The 12084-nt window shown below is 41.9% G+C and overlaps 1 protein-coding gene and 1 long non-coding RNA gene across 8 annotated transcripts in view; one reads left to right on the plus strand and one right to left on the minus strand.

Annotated features, from left to right (window-relative positions):
• LOC106028452 (uncharacterized) overlaps positions 1 to 12084 on the plus strand; it is a 62591-nt gene that overhangs the window by 44946 nt on the left and 5561 nt on the right. For 4 of the 7 annotated variants that reach the window (XR_010051309.1, XR_010051308.1, XR_010051310.1 and 1 more), the window contains 2 exons: positions 4666 to 4774; positions 9413 to 10233. This is a non-coding gene — a long non-coding RNA (uncharacterized LOC106028452). Of the gene's footprint in view, positions 1 to 4665; positions 4795 to 9412; positions 10234 to 12084 lie in introns of those variants that run through there. The other 3 variants (XR_010051304.1, XR_010051306.1, XR_010051307.1) reach the window with 2 other exon arrangements.
• Positions 1 to 12084, minus strand: part of Itga9 (integrin subunit alpha 9) — a 410762-nt gene that overhangs the window by 16057 nt on the left and 382621 nt on the right. Inside the window, exon 27 of the mRNA XM_063260331.1 lies at positions 1102 to 1221. Within this exon, the coding sequence (XP_063116401.1) occupies positions 1102 to 1221 (120 nt within the window). The remainder of the gene's footprint in view (positions 1 to 1101; positions 1222 to 12084) is intronic.

Below are 12084 nucleotides of genomic sequence, written 5' to 3' on the forward strand. Positions count from 1 at the left end.
ACTTTTTTTACACTGTTAGTGGGAGGGTGAATTGGTATAATCCTTCTAGAGGGAATGCATTGATCAAACATAATGTATTAATAAAGGAAAAAACTGTAAAACACCCCGGAATTTAAATCCCAGAGATAGCCATGATGAGTGTCATATGCATATTATTTGGAAATTTCAAAGAAATGAAATATTTGAGGTTAAGATATCCATAATAGTCCCAGAGGCTGTTTCTATTTGTATGAGTTGTATACATTGGAGAACATGGGCTTTGGGGTTAGAAAGTCCCAGCAGTGTCCCTGGTGCTGTTTGGGAGCTGGGTCTAGAGGAGAAACAAGGATAGACGAACACCCCACTCATGTGTACCATTACTGCCCCGTGGAAGAGACAGATTTTCATCAGATAATCTGATACCAACCTATGTGAATATAAAGGGTCTGAAGTAAAAGGGCATCTGATGCTGGGGGTCATGAGGCAAAGAAGACTGGGTGAGGGTGCCCTTTGTCTTTGAAGAGTAACATGAGGCAAGACAAGAGGATGAGCAGGCTTGCCCTGTGATGGAGGTGGGCAGTTCTATGCCCACCATAGGGCAGCCAGAACCTCATGCGACTGGGAGGACTTGGCTGAAGCTCCTCAGCGCTGCTCTAGATCTGCAACCACCCCTGCTGCCCGCCCTAGTCTGCTGGGCAGAAATTTCTCCTTTCCCATGAAGGGAAAGAAGAACGAATTGCTCTGGAGTTCCTATTCTTACTGTTTGTTCAAGTAAATAACAAACTACTTACTGAAGATGTTAGCCATCCTCAAGCTTATTGTGAAGTTAGGTTCCCAACTGACATCAGGCTGGTGCAACTTCTCAGTGCTAAGTAAGAGGAGACTGAGACTTGTTCTCACAGTCTGTCTCCCTGGAAAGTAGCCCAAATCCTCAGGCAGTGAATGGCTTTAAGAAGTGCCAAGATTCCATTTCTTGCTTGGAGGGACAGTGACCTCCCTTGTACCTGTACTGTGAAGGAAGCTCCAACAAGAAGCTCTTCCAAGGTACTCCCACTTTAGGAGGTGGAAGAGCTGGGCATCCACAGTGGAAATTCCATGAGGACCTGTGACTGTGTCACTCACCTTCCACAGTAGCACTGCTAGCAGCAAGAAGATGAGGATTCCCACCAGCAAACTTATGGCGATGATCCATCCCACCACATAGCCGCGGGGCTCCAGATTGTGCAAGGCCTCAAAGACCACCTAGGAGGCAAGGCAAACGTGAGAACATGAAACCCAAGCCCAAGGCCTTTAAAGGGTGGTAATGATAACAACCTTGATTAAAGTATCATAACATATCTTTCTCTTCCATAAAGAAGGTAAAGCCATCATTTGTAGCACAATGGATATACTGTGAGGACGTAATATTAAGTAAAATAAATCACAGAAGCTTAAATATCATGTGGATTGTTTTACATGAAAAACTCAAAATATAAATTAAAAGCAAAAAAAAAATAGGTGATAGGAAATAGATCTTTTGCAAAAGGGAAAGGGAATGGAAAAAGGATTAAAATGTGTTATGTTTAAGTACCAACTCAAGTGTATTGCTCACTTGCAGCGACTGGGCACCATCTGGACTGGATGCCGCGCAGCACCGCTCACTTTGCATTTTGAAGGCCTGCTCTCAATCTCTAACATTTACCAGATGTTCTTCAGTCAGGCTGTATATGTGCTTTTCTTGCACTCTGTCTAATTCACAAATCAGCCTCACGAGGCCTACATGGAAGTCTAGAGAGGACATGGTACTTGGTCATGTGGTTTCAGAGCAGCCAGGACTTGAACCCAAGGCGAGTCAAACCTTTCAAATCTAAATGTATTACCATTATGGTACAGTTTGTGTCAAGACGCAACCCAAAAGCCTCATGCAGTCCTAGGTGGGGCTTTTTCAGAGGTGGTTGGATATGACACTAGAAATGATGCACAGTGCTGTGCTAGGCTCAAGGGCACTAGGATTAAGAATGTGAGAGCAGGGGCTGAGGATTTAGCTCAGCGGCAAAAGCACCTGCCTTGCAAGCAGGCAGTCGTGAATTTGATCCCCGGTACTGATAAAAAAGAAAAAGGAAAAAAAAAACAATGTGAGAGTGACCCACCGTAAGTAGCTGGACAAAACATAAGGGATAGACTGTCCCCTGTTGCTTTGCTGTCTTCTGCTTGCCACAAACTGTTTCTCCTCTGGGATGTCTGCCTGCCATGTCACCCTGCCCTGGAGCCAGCCAATTAAGGACTGAAATTGCTACAAACTAAGCTAAATAAACCTTTTCCCCTTTAACTTTGGGTGTCAGTTATTTTTGTCTCTGCAACCAGAAAAACAACTAAGAAAAATGACCACAGAGCACTGATAGCATTGTACACTATCTGTTGATTAAATGGATTGTTTATTGTCACTTCCCTGGTGACAAGAGGGAAAAATGTGACCATCTCTATCTTCTTGATCAATTCCCAGAGCTAACATAGCACAGTGTATATGACACAGGGGGTGGGTGTTGTGAACAGACATCCATGAGACACATGGGCTACAACAATTTCATGTGCAAATCTCAGATCCAAAGTTTATGTCAAGGGAAATTCTGTGCAGCAGAAATTACTTCTTAATTGGGACAAATGAGAAACAATTGCTTTCAAAACACAGTTAACTATTTCTTGGATTAGAAATGGGGCTGTTGTACAGGATAAAGTCATTATATGTAGGTGGCCTTGGGCAAGGTATTTTACCTCTCTGACCCTGTATTCTTATCTGTGAAACAAGAATAGAACAGTATGTCCCAGAGGACCAGCAAGGACAATGTATAGTCCCCCGCACAGTGCCAGGCAGAGTCCGCCTGACCGAAGAGGTTTGTTCCTGTTAGCATCACTGCCATTGATGGAAGATTTTTTTGAAGTTGAATTGTAGGTTGGCTACATTTTAGTTTTTAAAACTTGTTTCTTAAAGTTTAATATATAAAGAGAAAAGTTTCTGTTCATACGCTAAGTGTACAGCTCATTGAATTTTCATATACTAAATATTAAAGATATCTGTGTAAGAAAGGATCTCAGATACATTCAGCTGTTTGATCTTCAACAAAGGAGCCAAAACCATTTGTTGGAGGAATGACAGCTTCTTTAGCAAATGGTACTGGGAAAACTTGGTCTCCACATGGAAGAAGACTGAAGCTAGACCCATGATCCCACATGTGCTAAACTAAAAATGAATCAAAGATCTAAATATTAAAACAAAGACTAATCTACTAGAAGATAAAATAGGTAACTCTTGAAGTAGTATGTGTAGGCAAAGACTCTCTGAACAGAACTGTGACTGCACGTGAATTAACAGCAAGAATCAACAAATGGGATTGTATAAAATTAAAAGCTTCTTCATAGCAAAGGAAACAAACTAACAACCTACAGAATGGGCAAAAATTTTATTACCTATACTTTGAACAGAAAACTAACATCTCAAAAATCAAATTTAAAAAAAACTTCCCCCATAAAAGACACGATCAAAATTAGGCAAATGAAATGAATAGACACATCTCAGAAGAAGAAATACAGATAGCAAATAAATAAATGAAAAAAAGTATTCAACTTTGGGCCAGGGATACAGCTCAGTGGCAAAGCACCCGCCTGGCAAGTGCAAGGCCCTGACTTTCATTCCTGATACAAAAAGAAAGTTCAGCTTCATTGGCTGATAAATGAAAACTAAAGCAACACTAAGAATTTATCTTACTTCTGAAAGGATAGCTACCATCAAAAAAATCAAATAGTAATTGCTGGCATGGTTGCAGTGAAAAAGGATACTTTCTACATCGTTGTGGTCATGTAAACTAGTAAAACTATTATGAAAATCATTATGGAGATTTCTCAAAAACTACAAATGGAAAGTCCATTCAATCCAGCTATTACCTTTCTAGGTATTTTTCCAAAAGAGTTAAAGACAACAGCCAGGGTGGTGGCAGATGCCTATAATTCCAATACTTGGGAGGGTAAGGCAGGAGGATCATCAGAAGTGAGGTCAGCCTAGATTACATATTGAGTTCAAGTCCAGTTCAAACTACATAGCGAGTCCCTATCACAAAAAAGCAAGCAAGTAAGCAAGCAACCAACCAAACTACAGCAATACATGCATATCAATGTTGATAGTAGCACAATTCATAATAGCGAAATCTTAGAAGCAGCCTATATGTTCATCAACAGACAGATAGGTAAAGAAAATGTATATATATAATGGAATACCACTTGGCTACGAAGAAAGATAATTTCCCATATTTGTAGGAAAATGAATGCACCTTGAAAACAGGTCAAAATAAATTGGACACATAAGGTTAAATGTCATACAGTTTCTCTCATTTGAGTAATCCAAAGTAAGTAAACAGCAAAATAGAAGACTGATACAAAGAAACAAGAAGGTAGATCTTATGCATGTGGGAAGGGGAACCGAGAGACCAAGGGTTGGGAGAGAGGAAAAAGGAAGTTTAAAAGATTTTTAAGATATTAAATCTTCTACTTAAAAAAGTACACAAAACCGCCTATGCACATAGTCCTAGGTGACATTACAAGCAAGCCTTCACCTGGTTGTTCTGGTCTTATAAAAGTGTGCCTTCTTTGGAGTCATGGCTTGCCCCTTCCGGCAATACTGCCTCAGCTAACTTGGTTCCTTTTCTTTTTTTGCAGGCCTGTGGTGGATTAACTAATGGTCAGCTTGTGACACCCAGTTAAACTGAATCAGCATGGCTCTTGGTATGGAAGGCCTATCTGAGGATTACTGCCAATAACATAAAAGGTGAACTGGAGGGGGAAATGGTGAGCTGCTGATTCTCCTGAAGAATCTTGTCGTGATGGCTTTCCTGATATGAACTCAGCTATTCTATTGTCAGAGGAGCTTGGGTCCTTGCTGTCACTGGGGATGGCTGCCGTTCTGTTGCAGGGAGCTCTGGTCTCTACCTTGAGCTTACATTTCCTGGCTCCAGTGCAGATCTCTCAGCCTGCTGACACAGATGTTTCATCCTGTTGGTATAGACTTTCTAGTTTCCACCACTGACCTTGGGCCTTCTCAGTGCAGACCCTTGATACAGATTTGCATGAGGCATTCTCATGGGTTCTAGGCCTCCAGTTGGACTTCTTGAGGACATTGCCACCAGCTCTAGGATTTCAGTTGGACTTGTGCAGGACACTGCCATGAGATCTAGGCTGTCAGCTAGATTCTTTGGGTCTCCAGTGCATGGTCAGATGGCTTGCATTCTTCTGCATTTGACTTTTTAGGTGGATATTATAAAATAATCCTATAAATTGTGTCCTGAATTAAATCTATTCCCTTGCAAACCCTGAATACAGGTTCAAAATAAAATCAAATTCTTCTTGTGTAAGCACTGAACTGAGACTCTCTGGAGAGCAAAGACATATTTTTTAAGGGACCATCAGTAGGTTCATGAGCTTGGCAATAGGTTTTAAACTCAGCCAAGGAGATGAAATGCTTCACTATCCAAACAAATTGTACATCTACCAGGAACCATTTGGGGTTGTCCTCTTTGCTGGATGGGTAATAATGGGGACATGGTCTGGGTTAGGCTCCTTTACGGTCTTCATAAGTCCCAAGATGTGTGACTCTTTGCAGTTTCTTTTTTTTTTTTTTTTCATTTTTATCAGTACCAGGGATTGAACTCACGACCGCACACTTGCAAGGCAGGCACTTATGCCGCTGAACTAAATCCCCAGCCCCAACTTTGCAGTTTCTTGGTAGAAGAAAGCTTCATCCTCCAGCTCCACTGCTCTAAGGAGGTTCCAAGCCTGAGAATTTTGAACATCATCCCAGTAGGCTATCTGCCTGAACTGTGCTTTGAGATCCTCAGTGCTGAACTTTGCAATTATATTTTTCTTTAATCATCTCTCTGGTTCTGACTTCATCAGATGGTAATTGTTCCTGCAGTGATTCTCTCCACAGTGTTTTGGGCATGAAGTCTTCTGTAGACTAGAGTTCTTCACTTGAGTCGGCCTCTTACTTGAGTTCTGTTGTACATTTTCCTGAGAGCCCCTTCTTGTCTCAGTATGTGTCTCCCTGCAGCACACGAAACCATCCTCAGTGCTTAATAGCTCTTGCTGGGAAGATAAGCAAGTGGGACATTCTGAGCAGAACCAGCAGCCCCAGCCAGCCTCTGCTGGGGTCTCTGCATTGTCTGTCCAAAGAGGATAAGGTGTGGAGGATTCTGAAATTGACCAGGAGATATGAGAAACAACTCTACTATACTCTAAACCCTGTGTGGAACAGGCTGGAGACTAAGGAAGCCCAGAGGGGCTCAACCTTGGAAGAAAAGACAATGGGTGCTTACCTAAGCTTCTCAAGTCCTTTTTTCTGTGACCTGAGCCATTTCACCTCATTGAGCCTGCCCCTAAGCCTCCCTAGGCACTGTGCCCCCTGCACTCTAAAACAATCTAAGACATGTAATATACATGTAACAACTACACATAATGAATGTAATTACTGTAAATCACAAATGCAGACTAAAATAATAGTGATGATGATGATGATGATGATGATGATGATGATGATGATAAGGGGATCCAGGAAAAAAAAAAAAAAACCTAGGGGCTGGGGATTTAGCTCAGCGGCATAAGCGCCTGCCTTGCAAGCAGCCAGTCGTGAGTTCGGTCCCCGGTACCGATAAAAACGAAAAAGACCAAAAAAAAAAAAAAAAAAAAAAAATAAGGGGATCCAGGGAGGGAGAAAGGTGGTGAGGGGAAGGTGAGTAAAAAGAATCAATCTATGCTAAGTACTTGTACCTACTCCCTAAGATGAATGTAAACATCATGTACAGCAAACATACCAGAAAAAAAAAAGAAGACAAGAATTGTAGATGGGGTAGGTGAGGGAAGGGTATCTGCGCAAGTAGCACCTCATCAAGAAACAGGATGTGACTGGCTCCCTAGATGCACCCTTCTCTTCTCTTCCAGGCACAGCCCCACCGAGGATTCCCATTACCCTGACTTCTAACAGCCAGGGTTAGCATCACCTGCTTTTGCACTCTGTATAAAGGGACACTGAGACTTCTGTGTGTGGTTACCTTTTCTACCATTATGTGTGGAAGTCTTAGGTAGCATGTCAATTCTCAGTGCTATATCATAGCCCACTCTGTGGATATAACACTACTGATTTATCCATGCCACCATTAATGGGCATTGAGGTTCTTTCCAGTCTGAGGATATTATAAAGTGTGACTTTCAGACTACAGGCATATCTGAGGGAAGAACATCTGGAGGTGGAGGTGGGAGGTGGAAGCATAGAAATGTGCTCTAACATCGGTCCTCCTAAACCACTACTTCCTCTGTGGCTCAGATTAGTGATTTCTCTCCTTAAAGGTAGACAGATTAATATCTTTAGATCCTTGCTATGGATCTAAAACCCCTCCCACATACAGAATTTCTCATGTTGCCTTGTGCAGATGAATCTGAAACCATTAAATCAAGAGGGGAAGACCAGTCCTCATGAGAGTTGGGGTAGCTGGGATTCTACTTTGTTCTTGGTGAAGGGGGGGTCTGGCAGAGAAAACATGGCGGCTCCATGAAGTCATGTGGAGTTGTTCGGACAGTGAACTGCTGAGCCAGGCTGACAGCTCAGTGGGCATCACACAGCTGTAAAGTCCAGCCTCTCACTAACATAGATGGCTTTTCAGGGACACAGAGATCTGCATGCAGGCAAAGCCACATTGAGGTCTGATTGTTATGGATACAGAGACAGAGCAGTGGCTACACTTCAGTCTGGCAAATTTCACTGTCACTTGCCTGGAATATGTGCTTCATTTGTTATTATTAATTTAGTGATGTTGCTCATCTTTTTGGATGTATGCTGCTTTGTTAGAGCCCAGTATCTCACATCATAACTCTAGTAACATTATCTGAGTCTTTTGAAGTTCTAAGAAGTCATCTCTTAGGATAAAAACAAAGGGAGGAACAGCAAGCAGCATGAACAGAACGACAGGTCGAGAGACACCATCAAGCTTGTCTTTGTTATTAATGAGCCAGTGACCCCAGTCAAGCCTCTGTAACTCTCCAAACATCTCTTCATCCCTGGTTTCTATCCCCAGTTACTGCACCAGTGCAGACCTAATCTTTGTTCAGACCACACTATTTGAAGAGCCTTTGAGAGCTTTCCTGCTGTAGATTTTCTGAAACAAGGTCTCATCAGTCACTGCTCTCAAATCTATCACTAACTCTGGATGCCTGGCTTTTTATGGCATGGTCTCTTTCCCTCCTTTCCTGGTCTCCATGGTCTCCTTCCTGCCTTTTCCAGGTCCTGCCTTCACACTCCAACCAGTAGTGATGTCTCATCTGTGGTCGCTGATTCTTTGCACACTACTCTGCACTTGCTTCTGTCCTGGCCCATTTGACAAATTCCATCATTGCTCATCTTAAAAATGTTCATGCCATTTGACCCATTAATTTGTACTTGAAAACAAAGTCAAAGGCAGAAAAAATCATAAGAGGGAGAAAGACAGAAAGAGTTTTATACACAAATAATTCTGCTAAATGCAGAATTATTTATATTGTATAAAACCAAAACTACCGTAGATGTCTACTAACAGGGAACAGATAAATTATGGTTACTTGCAAAGTAAAAAATGGTGACAGAAAAGTTGTCAAAATATAATTTCTTGTTGAAAATATGGGTCCAAAAATATATATTGAATGTAAGCTGAACACTCATATAATTAGTTATTTAGGGAACTGGCAGTCTGGTAAAGCTGGTTCAAAGGAGAGCTTGAAAATGTGTAGTCACTGAGAGAAAAATGTTGAAACTGGATTACTAAATCAGATACAAAGTTGGTTGATACCTAGAGAGTGATGTTATATACCCTTTAGACAAAAATTACCTTGATCTTTACTAGTAGGAGTCATTTAAGAGTTGTTAGTCTTCTATGAGTTAACAGGTAACATTACAGAATCTGAGCCCCTAGAGTTTGGCAGGTCTTCTACAGCAGGGCTTCTTAGGGCTCACTGAGGAGTCCTGTTAAAATGTAGTTTTTGATCAATGAGGAGAGACCCAAGCTTCTACATTTCAAGTAAGTCCATCATGCTGTTGCTTGTCCAAGGGCAAGTTCCAGGAACTACATTCTTATAAAACTAGGACTAGACTGCATATATTCTTGTCTTCTGAGCAAATATGTGATTTATCACATGATTCAGAAATGTGAAAATTAATAAATTCAGTATCCTTTCTGCTATACCAGATGATGCAGGAAGATGATCCAGTCTGCAACAAAGGAGATGATGGTATTTGAAGCTAGAGTCTCTCAGTGTTTTTTCCCTTTCTACTTCAACATATATGTGTAAATGTTATTTCCATTGGGGGAATCTTAGCCATCTATCTATCTACCTTAGCTCATTCACCACTTCATCAATCCACTTTGTTTGCCCATCCATCCAACAGATGTGTGTACGTTGCCTGCTATGTGCAGATACTGTGGAGACTCGCCATTGAGTGAGCCCATCTCTGTCCTCAGAGTTCCATCAAACACACGTGAGACTCTATAATTGAAGAGTGCCCTGAGGAACTTCCTGAGCTGAAAAGTAAAGGATAAGCAGAAATTACCTCCTCAGAGAGGCAAAATCATCCAAAGGAGAGGGAACAGCATGTGCAAAGCCACAAGGACAGAGGTGAGACGCTGCCATCAGCTGGTAGACTGGAACAAATAGAACAAGAAGCCACAGGAAGAAGTTTGGATGAGGCTGATGAGACAAGCAAAGCTGGAATTGAAAATTATTTGCTAAGGGCTAAGGATACAGTTCAGTGGTGAACCACTTGTCTGACATGCAAAAGTTCCTAGGTTTGATGCTCACTACCATAAAAATAAATAAATAAAAATAAAAGAACTGTAGATGTAATTTGGTATGGTAAGGCATACTTGTAGTCCCAGCCACTGAGGAAGCTGAGATAAGAGGATCCCCTGAGTACAAGGGTTTGAGGTTAGCCTGAGTAACATGGTGAGAACCCACTGTCAACAACAAAGAAATATGTTTCATCCTAACCAGAATAGAAAGCTGTTGGAGGGTTTTAGAGCACAGGAATGGCATGATTTGCATTTTGTAAAGAACACTCTGGGTGGAGAAAGAATACAGATTAGAAAGAACAACTGGAAATGAGAGTGTAAGGGACAAACAGGTCCAGAGAGAGAGTTTCAGGGGAAATAGTTTCCCCAGGATAGATTCATGCTTCCACTAAGAAAGGAGATGGAATGAAAGGAAGAAAAAGACTGAAGATGAGATGTCTCTTGGCTTTAGAGAAGCAGTAATAGGGGTAGGAAGATGACAGAGGAGAAACTTTGACCAGCCAAGGATGGAATATGGCATGGCTACGGACTGGAGCTGGAGAATTTATGGGCTGGATTCCTACAAATCAAATAGAAGAAATGCAGAGCATGAGGCTTTGTCTTAACAAAGCCTTTGAAAAGGCCAGTGAGCACCCTGCCTGCTGCTCTAGGTTTAATGTACCTGAGGTTAGCATGCAGGTGTAAGGGAATGACCAGGAGCCAACTTCCAGACTAAGGCAGCTAAATCTAAACCACAGCAGATGATTTGCTTCTGTGTTTCTGGAAACTTTTATGTTTTGATCACTGCAAATATACTTTATGCAATAGCTGGAAATGCCCAGGTTTCTTTAAGACCTGAAAATATGACCACAATGTGGGTAGCCTGGATGGAGGCCTCCAGTGATAAAAGGCACAGGCTAGGGAGAACCACCAGAGAAGTTTCATGCCCAGTATTGGATGGCTGGAAGGTCAGTTACAATGGCAAGATGCTGACAGCAGTGTACATCACACACTTCTTTTAATAGAAAGTAGGAATTATATAAAGAGTGGGCAGTGAAAATATCTGGGACATAAAAACGACCATTTCACCTGCTTCTGACCATATGTAATAGATATTGAGGCTACTGGCAAAGGACGAGTGACATAGGGCTGCAGAGGCTAGAAAAAATGTCCTTAGCCAAACCATGCCTTAAATTGTTCCCAGGACACAGCTCAGAAAATAGAGAAAGGGACATGGAGATGATATAAATGAACAGAAAATAAACCGCATTTGGCAAGATGGACACAGTCTGTGCTGTGATAAACAGAGATGTCACATATGCCTTCATGCCCTCGACTTTCTGGATTTCAGAAACCCCTTGCTCAGTTAGAATATGCAGAGAAGAGATGGGGTGCTGCTAAACCATTTGCTATGAATGATGGATCATATTTGTAAGATACTCACTGTATACCAAGCTCTTTGCTGAGAGGTTTTACATCTTTTACCACTGGTGATACTTACCATCTCCCTTCAAAGGGGGAAGGGGACACAGCTCATTTACCTCAAGCAACAGAGGGTCCCCAGTGAGAGTAAATTCTCTTGACTGCATATCTGTGCATCTAGGTAAGGACTGGGCCATACAGAGAAGAGTTCCACAATCAGCAGAGGACTGAGCCTGAACACAATGTTCTCTGGGAGCATTGGAACTAAGGGTTACCTGGTTACCTCTAAGATGGAGGGTCAGCTGTGCACCACTCTACGATTCCTGCTGCCTGCTCAGAATAGCACTCCCTATGTGGAGGCACTGGGCAACAGGACAGCACAAGTCACAGAATCAAAGTATTAAAGATGACTCAGGGCTCACAAATTGGCAAATGGACAATCAGTCTTAGTTTTTCTACTGAAGAGATGAAGGACTTTAGGTACATCCCTTCATCTCCCTTTTTTAATAGAAATGGAAGTAGTAACAGTTCACAGAGGTGTCATGAGAGAAACAAAGATAAATATGTCACAAGAATTGAGCACCTACCAGCACACATCACTTAGCCCACTAAGACACAGAGCAAAGAATTCAAGATTTAAACACAAAATATCAAAGACTGGTTCTCTGCCCAGATCCTCCTAGTTTCCCTTTGTGGGGCCAGCAGTATGTCAGACCCCAGCCTTTGAATTCTTTTTTTTTTTTTTTTTTTGTCTTTTTTTGAGACAGGGTCTTGCTATGCAGTTCAGGCTGGCCTTAAGCTCACTTTGTAGCCCAGGCTGGTCTCAAATTCACAATGATCCTCCCACCTCAGCCTCCCAAGTGCTGGGATT

Source organism: Cavia porcellus, unplaced genomic scaffold, assembly GCF_034190915.1.
Source record: "Cavia porcellus strain 051 isolate PalLab524CR breed Dunkin Hartley unplaced genomic scaffold, mCavPor4.1 scaffold_13, whole genome shotgun sequence".
NCBI classification, from domain to species: domain Eukaryota; kingdom Metazoa; phylum Chordata; class Mammalia; order Rodentia; family Caviidae; genus Cavia; species Cavia porcellus.